General features: G+C 40.9%; 3 protein-coding genes across 5 annotated transcripts in view; 2 read left to right on the top strand and 1 right to left on the bottom strand.

Moving 5' to 3' along the window:
• capn1 (calpain 1) overlaps positions 1–2,384 on the bottom strand; it is a 31,938-nt gene extending 29,554 nt beyond the window's left edge. The window contains exon 1 of the mRNA XM_067580787.1: positions 2,227–2,384. The gene's annotated coding sequence lies outside the window, so the exon portion shown is untranslated. The remainder of the gene's footprint in view (positions 1–2,226) is intronic.
• Positions 2,385–3,729: 1,345 nt separating this feature from the next.
• On the top strand, positions 3,730–13,666 carry sf3b2 (splicing factor 3b, subunit 2). Of its 2 annotated transcripts, XM_067579568.1 has the most exons (22): positions 3,730–3,890; positions 4,374–4,420; positions 4,733–4,783; positions 5,395–5,625; positions 6,033–6,083; positions 7,302–7,392; positions 7,630–7,724; positions 8,185–8,293; positions 8,450–8,559; positions 8,677–8,928; positions 9,041–9,163; positions 9,267–9,347; positions 9,429–9,656; positions 9,759–9,908; positions 10,052–10,141; positions 10,573–10,680; positions 10,861–10,968; positions 11,386–11,528; positions 12,141–12,242; positions 12,504–12,603; positions 12,740–12,931; positions 13,291–13,666. In XM_067579568.1, exons 1-22 carry the CDS (start codon positions 3,761–3,763, stop codon positions 13,360–13,362), a joined length of 2,664 nt encoding a protein of 887 aa, XP_067435669.1. In that variant the 5' UTR covers positions 3,730–3,760; the 3' UTR covers positions 13,363–13,666. The 2 variants fall into 2 exon arrangements, with proteins under 2 accessions (XP_067435669.1, XP_067435670.1); XM_067579569.1 differs by lacking the exon at positions 6,033–6,083.
• Positions 13,667–19,086: 5,420 nt separating this feature from the next.
• Positions 19,087–19,737, top strand: part of LOC137174023 (phosphofurin acidic cluster sorting protein 1) — a 70,006-nt gene continuing 69,355 nt past the window's right edge. For both annotated transcript variants that reach the window (XM_067579006.1, XM_067579005.1), the window contains exon 1: positions 19,087–19,711. In XM_067579006.1, the coding sequence (XP_067435107.1) occupies positions 19,557–19,711 (155 nt within the window). In that variant the 5' untranslated portion in view covers positions 19,087–19,556. The remainder of the gene's footprint in view (positions 19,712–19,737) is intronic.

Raw genomic sequence — 19,737 nt, 5'->3', positions numbered from 1 at the left:
CTTTAATTTTGCTTGCGTGCTGCCTCACATTAAGTAATGCAGCATACTTGTTTTTAGGTGTTCACAATTTAGCTTTGTACCATAAATATACACAATTTGCAATGACTGTCACGAATATTGTCAACTATAAGCTGTTTTGAACAAAGGCTTAGTATTAGGGAGGGTTAGGGTTAGGGTTTAGGGTTAGGGTTTAGGGTTAGGGTCCATGTAAAATGGACTAATACTGCAAGTATGATTACCACTACTTCTACTAGTCCTGCTTCTGCCACTACTGCAGCTACAGCTACTACATCTACTGTTATTACAACAGTAATACACATATTACATTGAAAAGCTACTATGCTAGAATGGGTCTATTTAAATGAATTCAGTCTAATTGCTACCAGACATGGCATAAGAGTTACATGGCAGAGTTTGGGCATTTTTATTAAATCAGCAGCCAGTGTAGATGTCCTGAATTTATTGTAACCAACAATAAAGTGAAACAACTCCCTGCATGTTCCACCACAGCATCCAGACCATTCTGTGGTTTTATTTTAAGTCTTTAATGCCTCTGCATGCGTGTTATCGGGGCGCTCTCTGACCAATGTGAGTTCAATTTGCCTATAATGAATATTTTATATCCCTTCATATGTGAAACACACTTAACACACCCCTCCCTTATACACACACACACACACACACTCACACACAGATATCCTCCACCTCACCGCAGGTAGTGACATCTATGAGAAATGACAAGCTGTAGACTACATGCCCAGACACACAAAGGGAGGCTTTTCACTGGCTGTCTACCAACAGGGATGAGTTACTGTATGATTAAGCAAAATATATAAAAAGATAATTCAAACAGATGAGGAAATGAACCTACTGAACCTTCTCTATAGAAATATATGTGTGTGACCAACCCACAACATATAGTGAGTAATATGTTATCTCACAGTCATGCATTGAAATAACTCTAAAGGCATCATATTTCCTCCATAACACACCATGTAATGAATTGCAGCCATACTGTAAATAACCACCATGATCACAGTCATCTGTTTCCACGTTTACTAAAGAAGGAATTAGGTTACATACACATTATGTCATTATTAGCTGTTATTATGCAATTTGAAAAAAAAGATATGCAGCTATAAAAAGATAAATATACTGTACATAATGACAGATAAGGGGCACACAGTGGGTCACATGAGTTTAGCTGCACACACGCAAAGATTTTGAAACCAATGTCAATACAGTATGTGTCACTGCTGCTTTTTCTACGCCTGAGGTTTCCACATTAGACAGTGAGGGAATACTTAAATACATGCTGATTGTAGCTATGCATTGCCTGTGGGTGTGTGTGAGGTCTAGTGTGTGTGCTGTGAGTAAACCTTCTAAACGCCTCCGGTGTATTTCTGCATGCTAGACTCAATCTCCAAACACTGTGAAATTAAATATCCAAAGTATCTTTGCTTTGAAGCCATGGTGAAAATAGACCTGCATAGAAACTAGACACGCCCAGTGACCACTGGGCAAGATAAAAAGCTGAATCTAGGAGTGATTTTATTAATCAAAATGGTATCATGCAACAGCCTTAAAACACTCACGAACACTTAAAAACATGCTGAACAAGTAGATTTCACTAATTTTGCTTCAAGAGGTTTAGATTTACTGAACATCAGTCCACTTTTATGTATTTTAAAGCATATCCTTATGAGTAAAACTTTGAGATGGACATATGGCTCCCTCAGATAAGCATTGTTGAGGTAGGTGTGGCCCCTGAGCAGAGATACAATGTCTTGTCAACTTGTCAACTTCTTAAGTTGACTAACACGAACAGCTGGGCGACCCCCTTTCCGTTTCACCTCACTCTCATCAAATACAGTACCCGTGTACACTAAGCAAAGGAAAACGCAAGCGACAACAACGGATTTTGCGCAACTGACCGCGTAACATCTACAGATTTGCACGGGTTTTTTTTTTTTTATGATGTCGTGAAAACTGTGAGATAATTAGCGAGGACGTTGTTTTAAATGATCGGTTACGGTTTTCACATAGCAAAGGGTCAGAAACTTTATGCTCTCCTCATTAAAAAAAAAAAAAAAGAAGACAAAAAAGTTCAGACAAGGATGTTGGAAGCATTTTGACATATGCTTTCAATCTTCCTGCTGCGCGGCACACAGCCTACAGTGGAGTAGAGGCGTCAAGTAAAACCAGTGTTGATGAATTCATATTTACCTTGCCCGGGTGTTTCCTTTAAAATGTTGCTATTTTGACATTCAGTTTGCCTCCATGTTTAATATAGATCCGTCCCCTCCCCTGCTCTCCACCAGCGTTTTTAGTATTTAGAAACGCCCTGCTGCGTGATCTATTGGATCTAGTGTGCCCCCTTCACTGTGCGTCTGCGCAGTGCCAATAGTCATACAAATGCTGAGAGGGAGGGCTTCAAACACTGTGGGCTTCCTTTTGTTTAGAGCATATGCTATTTCATAAAGCATCCTAATCTTGTTAGGTTATGGTCATATTTAATGCAGGAAGTGCTGGCACTGGTAGATATACTGTACGCAGGTCGACCTAAGCTGTCTTACTAAAACAGTGCTGCGCATTGCAATGGAAGTTATTATGTTAATATCAGCCTAGTTCACTTTTCTCAATGGTGGAAGTAACTTAGTCCATTTCCTCAAGTATTGTTGTTATATATAGTTTTGAGGTTTAAGTATTTCCATAATACACTTCTTTATACACTACATTTCTAAGGACAATATTGTACTCCACTACATTTATCTAGTGGACAGCAGTTACTATGTTACAAATGATTAGTACTACTACTTTACACTTATATATAAAGTTTTATACTCACAAAAGTTTTAGAACACCTCAATTTTTCAATTTTTTTATTGAAATTTATATACATTTAATAGCCTATGTCAATGTACTTTGAAATTAAAGCATAGAACCAATAAACAATTGGAGATTTTTTTTAAAAAGTTGAATCTTTTTGTTTGGCAAGATCATTTCTATGTTTTAATATCTAATATAATAACATTATTTTTAAAGTGGAAATACAATATTCAATATAATAATAGACCATCACACTTCCTCCTCCATCATTTTACACAGACAGGGAAGTAATCAACTAAAGTTGCTGAGCAGCATGTAAAAGAGTTAAAATTGGCTCCATATGGACCCGATGCAACATTGAAATGCTGCTTACACATGAATGCATCAGTAATAATAATTGTAAGTAAATAAATAATAATATATAACACTAACCATGGTGTGCATAATAAGTACTTTTGATACTTTAAATAGACTTTTACTTTTTATAATGCAATACTTTTAAACTGTAATAGAGTACTTTTTCTTAATTAAAGGATCTGAATACTTCTTCCACCACTAACTTTACCTAAATTGTCCTGAAACAGTAGCTGAAGGACATTCTAAAGTTTTGTTGTGGGTTTTCTGTGCAGTGTCGATTTTAAAATTTCATTTTCGTAAGAAAGATTCATGCCTTACCAAACTTTAATGCTTTAAAGTAAGTATAAATAAGAATGTATTATTATACCAAACCATAGAGGATGTTTCTAGGGATTTAAAGTAGGATTCAACATGTCAACACTGCTATCTACAGGCTAAAATTAGTAAATGCGATGTTCCTAGTGTCGGACTTCGTTTCCCAGCAGGGAGTGCGGCATAGCGCTTCCCGTCATGCTTTGCAGGGTTCTAGCGTGTCCTCCGCGGTCTTCCGTTGTTCCATTGAGAGAAGCTCAACATGGCATCCGACGGACCGCCGGGCACCGAATCCCACCCGTCTGATTTAGGGAGTGCTATTGCGGCTTTGAATACATGGAGCAACCCGGAGCTCCAAGGCAAGCTGGCCGAGCTGGGAGCGCCCGCGATGGGTAAGAAAAAGACCTGGAAACACTCAGAGCACCCTGGAAGAAGGACTGTTTATAGCTAACCGGAGCTAGCTCCCTGCTAATGCTAGTTAGCAAGACCCAACACTGACGTTATAATGAGCTAAAGTTGGGCCTACGGTGTGTTTACACTCTTTAAAATACGTATTCGGTCTCTTTTTATGCAAACAGCGCATTAAAAAAACCAATATCACCCAGTAAAATCCGCGCTTTACAGCATTTACCTGGTCCTCCAGGTAAGCAGCCCATTGATTTATCTAGCAGGCTAACTTCAACGCAGGGTCATGTAACGTTAGCTACAAACACTTGTCAGAGTTACCATTAACTTCGTTGTTGGTGTAACTAAGGAGCTTACATTCACAGAAACCTCAGTGTAACGGTATATATTTACTAAGAGTAATAGAAAACATTACTACTACTAAAGGAGTTCACGTTGCTTCTCTAAATCGCGTTTTCTTCCGTCTTTAGGTCCCAGAGAGGAGCTGATTGACAGGCTGAAAGGCTACATGATGCAGGTAACTTACACAGCCGCAATACATTTTGGTTTTAACCATGCAGCAGCTTTTTTTCATGTATTGATCATGTATGATTGAGTGTGTATGTCTATTAGTGTTGATATGCAGCAAGGAAAAGCACATACACTGTACTGTTTGAGCAAAAGTCACCTGTATATCAATGTTATATGCGGCTGCAGCCTGGTTCAGCTGTTGTAAACCTGTTGAAAACCTTGCAGCTGCATAACAGTAGTAATAGATGGATTGTTCTGCTGCTCATGGAGTTAAAGAAACAACACTGAAGCCTTTAGTCATCTGTGTTTCCTTCTGTAGACCGGGATCCTTCTCAGCAAACCCAATGATGACAAACCAATGGGCTCACAGGTAATGTTTGTGTTTTGACTGTGAATTATCTTTTCAGACAGTCTTTATCTTTTCTATATGTCTGCACACACAGTTTGACAACGTTTAGACGTTTTGTTAAGGTTTACCCTGAATAGAAGACAGTTGTGTCAGTTTATTCAGCAAAACCCAAATGTTGTATAATGTATGTAGTCATTGCAGCTCTAATGCATTTTCATCTTTCAAGTGTTAACCAAATGCAAATATTATCATTTTTAGATACTATGATAATGCTTTTATCTATGCTCTGTTTTTGATTTTTGGCACCTTGTGTCAACATTTTGGCTATATTTATCCATACTGCATCTCAGATTAAATTTGTAAACATGGCACTGTTATACAAGTAGTAACAAAAGGTGTTAATTAGTGTTGCCTGGTTATAAACAAATAATTCTTCAGCAGTTGTTACTCACAATTTTCACTCAGCCTTAATATTGTATCTATCACTGCATTATAAAACCTTTTGTTGGAATGCATCACTGTAAAGTAAATAATAGTGCAACATGGCAAATGCATTAAATTCAAGTAGAATTAAGCCTCACAGCCTCAGTTTCAGCCGACTGGGCTCACAGACGGTGTTCCTTCCTCCACAGATGCCGGGTATCCCTCCCATGCCCCCGATGCCCATGCCACCCATGCCTCCCGGTATGGGCATGCTCCAGGCTATGAGCATGATGCCTGGAGGGCCTCCTCCACCAGGCATGCACATGGGCATGGAACCTCCAGGTCTGCCCCCTCCAGGCCTGTCACAGGATGACCAGCTGAAGATGGCTCAGCAGAGAGCAGCCATAGTGCTGCAGCAGGAGGAGAGAGCCAAACAGCAGGTGAGGGTGGTGAGTCTGGGTGGAGCGCGAGTTTTACAGACCACATATCTCATACACCCCTCTTTCTACTCATGTTTCCTGTCAGTATGTACTTTCACCTATCTAATAAAGGCAAAAGATGCCACCTCATCCAAAAAATATTGATCCATAACAACGAGTGCAGTCAGTCTGCGAACTGGTAAGATTTAGGGAAAGAGATAAGAGATCTGCTTTGGTTAGTAGAATCCAAATGACACTAAAAACAACAGCTGTCACATATTTACACGACAGCACACTTCTATATGAAGTCGCTACAGAGTAGTAGTAACTTCCTGCTCTTTGAAAAAGATACACAACAACACTCAGATATGGTGTTAGTTTTAGAGTATGGCTGTTGCTCGGTCATTACTTGTTTGTTTGTATCTTAGGGTGAGTCCCGTGTCATGGATGAACAGGATCTTTTGGAGCAGCAGAAAAGGGTGAGATGATGAAGATAATCTGCCTGTTAGATAAAGTCAACAGAATTATACTATAAAGAGCTTTAATTCAAAATAATTAAAGTCCGTGTAAAGCAAGAATGAATATGTGTTGTCAGTTTGTCACGCCACAGAAAAATGTGTAATTAACCACCCAGCCAAATTTGAATGATTAGTATTCTCTGCTCTGACACACTGGGGGCGTGTCTGCTGAACAGACCAACTGAACAGCCTCTGAGTTCACAACGCTCATACCAAACTCCCGTATAAAAATACACAGTTTAAAATAGGGCTTGTTTCTAGGTGTAAGGCAAGCAGCATTGATGGTATTTTTTAAAATAAAGTAACGTTAGGAGCCACTGTTTAATTCTGCACATATTTTGTAGGTGTACATATTTTTGTAAAAATAAAACTTAACCGACTAGTTAACAAGCGATCAATCATCAATCGTTGCTATTGAGTTCCATGCATTTATGGTTACTCAATTCTCTGCTGAAAAGCGGCTTCATTGTGGCCGTCACTCTTGGAGAAACTGCCTCTCACACTGTGTTTTTCGGTGAAGTGCTGCCGGGCAAATCCTCTCCCTTCTGGCTGGGGACCTCCCAGCCGCACAGCCGGTGCCGAAGCCGGGCAGCTGGCAGCAGTTGGTTTTAAAATAACTCCTTGAGCGCTAACGTTGACCAAAAATGGCCCCATTCACCTGTAACAGCGGATTATCCAAAGTGAATCCCAGTTGTCTCCAAGGAAAGTGTGTAAAACTAGTAACTATGAGTACATGTGGCTCTAGTGTTTATATAGTGGGGAAGGAGGGATCATGTTAGTCAGTCCTCTACGTCATGGATCCACCATTTCAGTCCCACCCAAAAATCCTGAAAAAAAAATGGTGAAAAACAGTTTAACACTCCAACTCCATAATTCAGTACTACGTAGTTCACAGTCTTCCCAAATATTTTCAGCTATTATTTTCTAACATGTATAACGTGTTTGGAAAGAAATCTCTGATTTTTCCTTTACACGGACTTTAAAACATTTTTTTTAAACAGTTTTTTTTCCCCAAATCGAACTTCTTGCAGTTTAAGAATGATCCCTTTAAAACATTTAGGACATCCTTTTCTTTTTCCACCTGCATTCTTTTCTCTTTCTGTTTATTTCCTCAACCCACGTTTCTACTACTTTTCTTCAACCGTTTATTTCATCCCGTCTCCCTCCTTGTGTAATCAGGCTGCAGTGCTGCTGGAACAGGAGCGTCAGCAGGAGATGGCAAAGATGGGCCCGGGGTCCAGAGCCATGCCCCCTGTCAGCGCAGTGAGAGGTATGTTGGAGACGTAGATTCCTGCTGCACATTACCTCAGCCATAATATGTTATTTTCATGTCACGGTTTCATTTGTTCAGGGCACAAAATGAAAAGAAAACACTTTATTTCCAGAAGTGGTTTCATCTGTATACAAAGAGAAGCCTTTAGGTTTCCAGTGAGGTTGTGGTGGTGACTTGTGTTTATTTGCAGACATCCAAAATTAGTAATATCGTCTATGAATTGTCTATATTTAGGTTTGGATCCTCGCGGGCCGCTGCCTCCCGGTGTCCCCATGTTGCCCAGCCAGAAACAGAGAGTCCCACCTCCTCCAGGAGAGGATAACAGAGAGGCGAGCAGAGTTTTTCTCTTTGTGTGCCTTTTATATGGTTGAAGTTGTTGTTATAATGCTACTTGTGTTTAGCAGTGGTCCTTCCAATAGTTTCAGATGAGGTTAATGCTTTTTTAAAAAACATATTTTCTAAGACTAAGAATTTAAAAGTGTATTTTTGCAGCCTAATGCAAAGTGGAGTGAACACAGAATAACTACTGATGATTAGTTTTAGACATAACTTTTCCCTTTTGAAAAATAACAAAATTAAGTATTCAAACTGTTTTTTTTTTTTAGCACCTGCAGGGTTTTTTTCTTCTCTTGATTGCTCTTGAGATTGATTGGGCATCATAAAATTAAAATTAAACTTTTGTCAACTGGAATGTGATTGCTCTTTCTCAGGTTTTTAGATGTTTTGTTGATAAACAGCTGGAGACTATTACATGCTCCTAATCTCAAGTTTTTTTTGTTTCTGTTCCAGGCCTGGCAGAGCGAGGAGGTCAGCGTCACAGGCCCCAAGATCCCTCAAGCGCTAGAGAAGATCCTCCAGCTGAAGGAGATCAGACAGGAGCAGCTCACTGACCCCACAGGTCAGTACAGCCGTCAGCCGCATTTTTCCTGTTTGACAAAGGAAGAAATGAGCTTAAGACAAAAGAACACCTGCGCTGCAGTTCCGTTATGCTGATTACTCCATGTTTTACTCGAGTTTTTGTCTGTTGGGATCTGATTCATCTGTTTACTTTTAGAAGAGGAGGAGGAAGAGGACGATGAGGGAGCAGAGATGGACATGACCAACTCCTCTGCAGCAGTCATGTCTGAGACTGAAGACGACGACAGCCAGATGTCTAAGAAAGATGTAAGTTTTCTCTAAAACCACCTTCTGTGTATTTGAGTCACATCTCATTCATGAATTAAGGCAGGACATGAAAATGGACTTTTTCTGATAAAGTTACTTATGAGCCAAATCTCTCAGAAAAACCGCAGACGCAGGAACCGCAAGAAGAGGAGCAAGAAGAAGCGAGCCCAGGAGAAGAAGGAGCACGTGGAGCAGCAGAAGGAGGAGAGTGATAAGGAGAAGGACAAGGACAAGGACAAGGACAAGGAGAAGGAGAAGGAGAAGGAGAAGGAAAAAGAGCCAGAGGTGGAGATTGAGTACGTCACAGAGGAGCCAGAGATCTACGATCCCAACTACATCTTCTTCAAGAGGATCTTTGAGGCGTTCAAGGTGACTACAGAGGACTGTTGCTTTGTCATATATAAATATTTTTGTTATTGTTTTTTGTCGCTTACAGGTTTTGGGTTTTGTTCTAATAAATCTGTTTCCTTCTCTTTCTTAGCTGACAGACGATCTGAAGAAAGAAAAGGAGAAGGAGCCAGAAAAGGCAGAGAAGCAGGAGACGGCTGTGCTGCGGAAGAAGGGATTCGAGGAGGAGAAGAAAGACAGCGACGAAAGCGATGAGGTTTGAAAATCTTTCCATCTGTTACAAAAGCAGAACAGAAAAATCAAAATCCTGTTTGTTTACATGTTTGGTATTTAAAAACCTGTTTTTTTTTCCTATACAGGAAGTCAGACTAGATGTACCGAAACTATCAAAGAAGAAGCTGAGGAGGATGAACAGGTTGACGGTGGCTGAACTCAAACAGGTAAATAGAGACTAACATTCATCCTCACTACTCAAGACGATAACCTTTCATCTAACCTCTCTTCCTGCCTCTTCGCTCCAGCTGGTGGCCCGTCCAGATGTGGTGGAGATGCACGACGTGACGGCTCAGGAGCCTAAGCTGCTGGTCCACCTGAAGGCCACCAGGAACACGGTGCCGGTTCCTCGCCACTGGTGCTTCAAAAGGAAGTATCTTCAGGGCAAGAGAGGTATAGAGAAACCTCCGTTTGAGCTTCCAGAGTTCATCAAGAGGACTGGTATCCAGGAGATGAGGGAGGCCCTGCAGGAGAAGGTGGAGTCTCTTCAAATTTGCAATGTTTTTTTTAAATGAAGAAGTTGTAAAAATTCATGCACAGCGATTTAACACTGACACGGCTTCTTTCCCCATTTCCAGGAGGACGCCAAAACCATGAAAACCAAAATGAGGGAGAAGGTTCGTCCCAAGATGGGAAAGATCGACATCGACTACCAGAAGCTCCACGACGCCTTCTTCAAATGGCAGATCAAACCCAAGCTCACCATCCACGGAGACCTTTACTACGAGGTGTTAGATTCTTCTTTTTAATGAAATCCCTTCTTCATATTTATGTCGAAAGAAGTTCTTTCTTTCTATAAACGATTACTCACAGTACCGCAATCTGCTTTTTGAAAAAGATCCACTAAATGTGTGTTTTTCTGTGGCTGCAGGGTAAAGAGTTTGAGACTCGTCTGAAGGAGAAGAAGCCGGGCGACCTGTCTGACGAGCTGCGTATCGCTCTGGGCATGCCGGTCGGACCTGTGAGTTCCACTAACGCATCATGAGTAAAACATAAAACTGTTTTAAGTCAGCAAAGCATTGAAATTAAGCACATTTTCTCCCCAATTTGCAAAAAATGACCTTTTTTAGTGCTTATCTAGTATTATTCTGTTCTGTGGGAAAAGATGCGTTCATGTCTGTTGCCTGTTTTATTGTTATTGTGTTGTTATCCCTGCTGTTATGTTGCTCACCCTGTTGTTAAATGCATCAGTGTACATGCTGTGAAAATGAATGAGACTGAACTATTCAAACATAACAAACACAGTAACAAGAAGAGCAACAGCACAGGCAGCCACAGTTAGACACGGACAAATGTTACATATTTTTAGCACAAATGAACACTGCGACGGCTTTTATTGAGGAGACGATGCCAGTTTATGAGCTTATATCGTCCATTTCTCTTGTCCTCCAGAACGCCCACAAGGTGCCTCCTCCCTGGTTGATAGCCATGCAGAGGTACGGTCCCCCTCCCTCCTACCCCAACCTCAAGATCCCCGGACTCAACTCGCCCATCCCAGAGGTACGAGCGCAAATGTCACATCCTGCAAATTATACCCCTTTATGTCACCCTATTTTATTTTTTTTAATGTTCCAGTTTTATGTGTTTAAGTGTCCACTCCATTTCAAAATCTTACTGGATGAATATGACACTGTGTTTATATTGATTTCAGTTTTCTTCATCTTGTTCTTCTCCTCTCAGAACTGTACTTTCGGTTATCACGCCGGAGGCTGGGGGAAGCCGCCGGTAGATGAAATGGGCAAACCTCTGTACGGTGACGTGTTTGGGACCAACGCTGCAGACTTCCAGGTGACAAAACTACACAGCCTCTCTCTCACACACACACACACTCATAAACACACACACAACACGACACTCCAGGGTTCTTACAGGTTGTCGTGTAAGCATGCAAAGCGCTTCATAATGATCAGCTGTGTCTCCTCTTTTAAGCTACGACTGACGTAATCTTGCAAAAATCAAATTTACTATCATGAAAATTGAAAATGGTGCAATAAATACAAGTGCATTTTTTACACTTGTGCATAAAATCATGAGTTTAAAATGTCATCCTTGTGGTGGAAAATGTCTTAAATCATCTTATCTACATATAAAACAAGAAGGATTTAAATCCTTAAATTCAAAGCAGTACATTTTAACTACATGATGATCCTTTACAGCCTATTTGTTACACGATTGACTGATAGCAAATGTGTTTTGTGTATCCAGGCCAAAGCGGAGGAGGAGGAGGTGGACCACACACCGTGGGGAGAGCTGGAGCCGTCCGACGAGGAGTCTTCAGAGGAAGAGGAGGAGGAGGAGAGCGACGAGGAGAAACCGGACGAAACCGGATTCTTCACGCCAGCAGACAGGTACTTGAGATAAAAAATGTATGTTTTTAAAAACAGTTTGAAGAGTCTCATACCAGTATAAGAGGTTCTCCATGTGGAGACGGAGCACTTGAACTCAACACGACAGTCAGGTTGAAGAGAGAGCAATCAACGGGGTGTTTTGTTTTTGGGTAAAGAATAATCCGGTAATAAATTCTATCCTGCATGGATAAGCCCGTAGAGGAATTCCTTAGAGGAAATCTAAACTATAAAACGAATAGCAACCATGCTGCTAAAAGTATTAGCCTCTGTGTTCCAGTCTTATAAGTGAGATGTAAAGCTGAATGCTAATTTTTCATCACACTCTCATAAATGCAGAGACACACACTGATGACTTTGGGAATAAAACCACCTGCTCTGATCTGTATTAAACCTGGATGAATTGGTTTAGTCGATGAGTCGTTTAACTATATGTCCATCTGCGTCATTCGATAGCTCTTTATGTGTGTATTCATGGATAAATGAGATTGTTTTTTTGCCCGCAGGCTTCACATCATCATCGTCACAGCTCCATAACATGATGTGCTTAATATTCATACACACTCATTGTTAAATTCATAACGTGCTGTATCTCATTTTCTCCTCGTGTCTCAGCGGGCTGATCACCCCCGGAGGCTTCTCATCAGTACCCGCCGGCATGGAGACCCCAGAGCTGATTGAGCTGAGGAAGAAGAAGATCGAGGAGGCCATGGACGGGTCAGTGTCGCAGCATTAATTTTCCATTTATTCCTGCTGTTCTGGTGCACCACATTCTGAAGACACATTATTTTGTTAATGGATTTATTCAAAGAGATTAGAGTAGAGTAAATAACAGGCAACATTTACATAAACATTTATTTATACAAACAGTACTGAATTGAATCTGATGAATAAATGCAGAATTTAAAGTCCCCCTCCCATAAAAAATGAGTTCAGTTGAAAATGACTAATAGTTTGACCATGTTTTTGTCTTAATAGGAATGAGACGCCGCAGCTGTTCACTGTTCTCCCAGAGAGACGAACTGGCCCCGTAGGAGCAGCCATGATGGCCTCAACGCACATCTACGACATCTCAGGGGTAAGACCGCCATGCCTGAGCCAAATTATTGACAGAGATATCCAAGTTTTAATATTTACAAGGGCCTCTACCTGTACCTGTTACTTACAACTCTTCTGTCTTTCCTCCTCTTGTTCCACCTCCCTGCTGTCTCCAGGCTATGGCAGGTCGCAAGGCAGGTGGAGGACAGGAGTCCCAGGGCGTGGAGGTGGCCCTGGCCCCGGAGGAGCTGGAGCTGGACCCCATGGCCATGACCCAAAAGTACGAGGAGCACGTCAGAGAGCAGCAGGCCCAGGTGGAGAAGGAGGACTTCAGCGACATGGTGGCTGAGCACGCTGCCAAACAGAAGGTACAGACGCACCGAATCAACGCCGTATTTGTTTATTTTATAGGACTTCTTCAGTAAATATCAGTTTTATCACTCTAGATTGTTTGTCTAAAAAAAAATACACTCAGAATTTACACTTTTGTTTCTGAAGTTGGAGAATTTTCTTGATATCCAAAGAAAAGGTCAGAACACAAGTGGACTCTGGGAAGTGTAGTTTGAAAATGTAGGGAAAAAAACAACCCTACAAGTGTTTATTTCTAAACTAAAGGAAAGTAACAGGCTGGTTTACAGTCATTTCAGTTTTCCCCTCATGATATTTGAATATTAATTTCCTTTTCCTTCCCCCCCCCCTCTCTCTCTGCTTCCTCGTCACCAAACAGCAAAAGAAGAGGAAGGCTCAGCCGCAGGACACACGAGGTGGCGCTAAGAAATACAAAGAATTCAAGTTCTAGAGCAGCGAGACGAAACGAGCCACAACAGGAAATGAAAGAGGAAGAACTACTCAAATTTTAACTCGAGAGGATGCAACACCAATCATCTGTTAGGCCAGAAGCAGCAAACACACATTTTGTCTTTTTCTAAACCTATAAATAGCCGATGCTTTCATCTCATGTCATCAGCGTGACATGACAACGGTGACACGTACGATGACATGTTTAAGCCCTACGTTTTAATGTCTTGGTTATTTTTTTCACTGTAACCATGTTTATTTCTGTTTTGTTTTTTTTGTAAATAAATGAAGTGATGACAAAACTCTTCCGTCCTCTGCTTTACTTTTCTTTTGATTCTGTTTCACTTTGTGGGGAAGTTGAGTGTTCACTTGTGTTACAGATAATCACATGCTGGTTGTAAAATGCAAAGCATTTGCCAAGTTTGAGTCAGCTGATCCAGTCACATGCAGACTGACTATAGACTGAAAGGAGGACAAAAAAAAAAAAGCTCACTGCATGCATTTACTGGCACCACTGAGGTCATTGAAGTATAACATTTTGGTAAATTGTGGGATTTAATGACTTTAATGTATTCTTACACACAAAAACACATTTTATTAATTAATTCAAATAAAAGATTTATACCTGGCAGTGTAGATGAGGCTTTGAAGTAACACTTGTAGGGAGATCAGACTTGCAAATATAATAGAAATTGTCTTCTTTTTTTAATTTGTTTTTCATTTTTATTCATTCATTCACCTGTTTTTTTTAATTGCCCAGAACATTTTGCAGGGATTTGTCTGCAGCTAGATCACAATTTCTCAAATGAGGCTCTAAAATCCTGGCCTTTAGTGAAAAGTCTCCACTAACTCACTTTCGTCCCTCATGTTGAATGTATATTGTTATGATCTGGCTCAAGTCGCCACAACAGAAGGGAGACACACCATCATGAACATTAACAAAAGATACTTATTTAAACAACCAAACTGAAGGATCTAATTTAATGATTAACGTATGAGTATCAAGATATGGGGAATTATTGGAAATATATTTTAATAAACTGAGGAGACGAGCAGTTTTTCTGAGGTCATCGTCAGGCTGGTTACCGTGGTAACGCTCCCCTCCCTGTTTGTATCAGGATGCCAGAGGAGTACATGCATGAGAGACTTTTAGGGGTTAACGCCTCAGGCTTTTAAGGAATAAGTCAGTAATTCTCACCAACATGCCGTCTCCTCTGCTGTCGGTTGAAACAACAAGCTGCAGTCCACCTTTCTACAGCTAGAGGCCAGTAGAGGACTCTGATGTCACCTGAAGGAAGCACAGTGACCTAAATACCTGCAAAAACCCCATGCTGACTTGGTCACTAACACACACACACACCCATGCTGGGAGCGACAGCCTGTTCAGATCAGAGGGCTTGTACAGTCTTAAAAACAAAACAACAACACGTACTGCTTATAATGTAGAGCACGCAGCGTGTATCCTCGTCATTTTTATTAATAGGAGAGAACATGAAGACTTAAAGTTACACCGTTGTGAGGAGGAATAGTTTATTCATGCAATCAACATTCAAAAACTCCTCATTGAGGAAGTCATTTCTCAACAGGAACATATAGTGAAAAGCTCAGTACACCAGTGATATAAATTACTGTATTAGAGCTGAAACAATTAGTTGAACTGATAGTAAATTCATCTGCAAATTATTTTGTCAATCCTTGGTTCTACAGTAGCTTTGATGCTTTTCTTTGTCATGTATAGTTGTGAACTGAGTATCTTTGGGTTTCGGACTGTTGGTTGGACAAAACAAGCAATTTGAATACATAGTCGTGGGCTTTGGGAAGTTATAATGTGCATTTTTCATTATTTTCTGACATTTTATAGACCAAATACTTCATTGATAAGTTGAGAAAATAATTAGCAGATTAATCAGTAATGAAAAATATTTGTTATTTGCTGCCCTAGTATATATTTGTATGATTCAGTTGGGTAAATCAGAGGCATAATGTCAGATAATCTGAAATTATTCTATTGCAATATGCAAATACTTTGCAAATGTGTGTCAGTAGCTGTAGTGGATCTCTGTGTATAGGAGTTGTGTTGCATAAGAGATGGTATAAACTTAATTGACTTTGACATTGGATTTGGAGATTGTGCAGTGTCACTTGATGACCTGGCAGATTTGGGCCACTGTGTAAAAAGTAACCCGGGATTATCTCGTGACCACGTGTTAATCTGCTTGATTCTAATCTCTTTATCAATGGCAGGAGCTGGTGAGAGAAGCGCGTTAAAAAGAGCAGGGGATGGGGAGGGGGGGGGTCGCACTGCCTTTAAGTCATTCGGCTGATTATCCAGACCAGAGACAGGCAGCCCAGCGGAGAGTCTGCGTGGTCTTAATTCCAGTTTCATCAGTGAGCCAATTTGATTTTACTGAGCGGAAGAGCTGAGCGTTGATATCATCTATTGTTTAGTCTGCTTGGAATGAAAAGCAAACTCTCCTCTTGGGTCTTTTGTGGCGCTTTGTTATCCTTGACTAGGATGAGAATTAGCGAGCAAGACGGTGTTTCTCTGTCTTCAGAAGGACATGTCATGTTTAAACCAGTAATTTACAGGTTGATGGGACAGTCTGACCACCCGATACCAGTATGTAGAGCCTTACTGTGATTAAACTGACACTCATGTGCCCCACAAGCTAGTTTATCAAATGGCCTTTTACATAAACATAATTATATTTACAGTAAATGTCCCTTAAGATGCTCCTCCTAAGCTTTTGTAAATGTAAACACTGAACATCTTTTAGTTGCACATAACACCAAAAGTACTCCTTACTAAAGATCAAAATAGTACTTGAAACAATAATTATCATTTGATCAGTATCACGTGCACAAATGTAAATATATCTCTTTTACCATTAATTATAGACAACGCTGCTCTTGTAAGCTCCTACTACTTTTAAGATCGGACGTCTTGCATGCAACTTGCAATGTTTTGCTCCGAAAATCAAGCTATTTTGTGCAAGAATCAGAACATAGGGAATAGTGTAGCTGGTTGATTTATTATAAACAAATATGCATGACAAAAGTTAAAGAGAGCTGTTGCCTTCTGGTGCATCATTTCCAGTTGTTACTGACATGAACGGCACGCTCCTCAACTCCTCAACTTTCATCTCTGCAACAATCTCAACAATTGTGAAACTTCCAACACCCCCTGAATGTAGCATACTAAAGAATACAATATGCTAAAAGAAGCCCTCAGTTATGAGCACATCTTGCACACGTTTGAATACCATCCACAGACATCTCCAGCACATCGTGTTGTTGTAAACCCCGATCGCAGCCAGGATAATCTGCCTATAGAGAAACGTCAGGCTGATGATGGGGGCCAGCTGTGCCTGTGACGTCGGCGGAGCGATTGGGTCACATTCTGATTCATATTCAGAGATTGTAATCATGACAGTGCCTTTGTCACCTGAGGGTGTAAACACCGCACCTGCTTCATGCAACGTTGACTGGCTGGCAAACCCTTAGGAGAGAGAGCCGCAGCTTGGTGTTTGTTTCAGCAGAGAGAGAGAAAAAGGGCCTCCAGTCGGTGATTATAAGTAAACAAAAGCGGACAAATACATGTCAGAAAAGTATTTCTGTGTGTTTTTTTAATAGATCTCATTTGCACACAAATTAAAGCTTGAAACAGGGTCACCTAGGACAACGCATACTACATTTTTAGATTTTTCAGTAATAAAAATCTTTCCTGAGCATTAAAAGTTTTCCCACTTATTATTTTTCGTCATATATGACAGTTCAGGTAAAGACTCAGCAAGTTCAAACTATGACATGAAAGCGAGCTGAATTCACTGTAACCGGTTTTGCACCTTTGTACGGTCACAACGGCCATAAAGAAAGTGTTTGTGTGTGAGAAAGAGAGCTTGTATGTGTGTATGACTAATGAGAATAATTTCAGCAACACCTGAGACTCTATTCAATGTGCAACATGAGCCTGAAATTAAACAATTCAAACACCGATCCCCAGTAAACCAACAGAATCTGGATTTTTTCTTTCCTGTATGAGAGACCTTGCTTTAATACTCCTGTATTACAAATTCAATACTCTCTCACACAAAGGTGGCGTGAGGGGAAACCAGTGAATAATGGGTAAATATTGGCTCCATGCTCGGTTTATCTGTGGCTTAAATCAATGCCATAAGGAGGGAAAATGTGTTATTTCACTGTGTGCTATTCATCTATTTGATTTTTCTGACCACACCTGGTATGCTGTCTTGAAAACAACTCTTAACCTTCACCTCGGCTATTGTGCTCGTAAGTACCTCATCCCACATTGGTTTGTGATTAAAGGATACCGCTCACAGTTTTGTCGAGTCTGTCCTAAAACAACAGTCAGGTGCCCAAATGAACACTGACACATGTTTTTGTTCCAATCTTTCCTTGTGCTCATACCGGCCATGAGAAGATCCCTTTATAATGCATATTAAATGTAAGTGATGGGGGACAAAATCCACAAGCTTCCTTCTGTGCAAAAAATGTATTTAAAAGTTTATTTGAAGCTAATATGTGACATCAGCTGTCCAAATTAGTCAAATAAAATCAATTTATTTCAAAGTTACTGTCTTTTTAGTGCCAACAAAGACAGTCTTACTGTCTTTTTGTTATTATCCTTGTTATTAACACTGTCTGTCAAGACACAACTACTTCCTCCTCGTGATGACATCAGATTGTTCACGCATGCCCACAAACGGCTGTCCATTCCATAGCCTTTGTTGCTAAGGTCGTTCCACAGGTCGGTCACGTTGTCCACTCGCATATTTCAGATCCGGTTTCAGCTTGAACATGTACAGATGTATTTGAGAAGTTTCCATTTTGAGTAAAGAACGAGAAATCTTACTACTCCTGAGCCAATCAGAACAGAGTGGGCCTTAAAGAGACAGGAGCTAAAACGGCCTGTTTCAGAAAGAGGCTGGCCTGACGGGCTGCGTAAAGTGCCAGCATAAGAGAAATAGGGAGTTTTTTGAGCTGGAAACCATTCAAAGATATTCCAGTAGTGCCCAGAATATAAATATAGACCTGGAAATGTGCATGACATGCCCCCTTTAATCATTTTATCACATGGCAAACTTGTACTGTATTATTCCAGAAAAATACAGAAAGTTACACACTACACAGTGAGATGAGGGAGCATGGGAAGAAAGGGGGCCCAGGAGCTCAGTTTTTTGCCCTTTGGCCCCTCTAGCAGGTTAATCCGGCCATGACTACAGCATACTATACAATTATATTACTCCATAGTACTATACTATAATGTAAAACAAATTAATTAAATAATAATAACTTTCTTTTTTAATTTTCATCATCAAGGTGACAGTGGTAAAGACTGTCCTCCAATCATACACGTATATTTATTACTATTTCTGTTCTATTTAAACTCTTTTTAATGCATAACTTTTTAATGAACAGTTTATATGATTACATGTGGCAAATTAACTTGATTGGTTGGTTGATTGATTTCTAAAAAAAATTTTTAAAAAATAAAATAAAAACAATTCTAGAATATCACAAAAACACAGAAACCATAGCAATATACCGTCTGTGTTGTAGTGTGTCTATTAAAATTAATAATAAGAGATTTCACATGTTTAAAACAATACAGAACATAACCTCCGCGTGCTATTGGCCAGCCCCTGTGTGTCGCGCTCGTGCTCAGGAGTCGCCTGACGTCCTCTAGAGGCGTAGCTGGCTGGTTTCTGCTCATTGTGCGACTTCGCCGAGAGAAATTTCCGCTTCCTGCACCGATAAACACCAACACACACACAAACCGAGCCGACACGAAGTTGAGACGCAGGGACGTAGAGAGTGAGGGAGAGAGAGACAGAGAGAGAGAGAGACGCGGGGATTAGCTGCCTGGCTTTCGGGTACAAACCCTCCCGACGACTGCAATGTTTTCACTATCAGGCGGCGATTAAGCAGAAAGAAAAAACGGATCAACTTTCCGCTTGCATTGTAAGCTAGACGGGAGCGTTTTTTACGCATTTGCACCACACCAGGATCCTGAAAAAACATAAGGCAACGAGGAGGAGGAGGACCGACACCACCAAAACCACCACTACCACCAAAAAACAGGACAAAACACACATACACCAACGGAGAAGCGAGGCTACTACGGGTATTCCTGCTCCCATTAGCTCCGTGTGAAAGCCCATTTCAGCCTCCAGGATGTCGGAGCGAGGAGGGCTCCCGCGGACTGGGGGCGTCCCTTCGCCGCACATGCAGCCCTCCAAGCCGGTCAGCATCACCTCCAACCGGCCGGTCCACATGAACCTGTACGCTACCTGGGAGGTGGACCGCTCCTCACCCAGCTGTGTGCCGAGGTACGTGAGGGGAGCACGGAGGGAGG

This window comes from Thunnus thynnus, chromosome 22 (assembly GCF_963924715.1).
Source record: "Thunnus thynnus chromosome 22, fThuThy2.1, whole genome shotgun sequence".
NCBI classification, from domain to species: Eukaryota; Metazoa; Chordata; class Actinopteri; order Scombriformes; family Scombridae; genus Thunnus; species Thunnus thynnus.
The sequence above is the reverse complement of the archived record's forward strand: the minus strand, read 5'-3'. Positions and strand labels throughout refer to the sequence as shown.

Excerpts from the sequence above, each read along its gene's own strand:
- sf3b2 (XM_067579568.1), top strand. The coding sequence starts at position 3,761 with ATGGCATCCGACGGACCGCCGGGCACCGAATCCCACCCGTCTGATTTA. Across the intron at positions 4,421-4,732 it reads TGAAAGGCTACATGATGCAG|ACCGGGATCCTTCTCAGCAA; the intron begins GTAACTTACACA and ends TTCCTTCTGTAG. Across the intron at positions 9,657-9,758 it reads GGGAGGCCCTGCAGGAGAAG|GAGGACGCCAAAACCATGAA; the intron begins GTGGAGTCTCTT and ends CCCCATTTCCAG.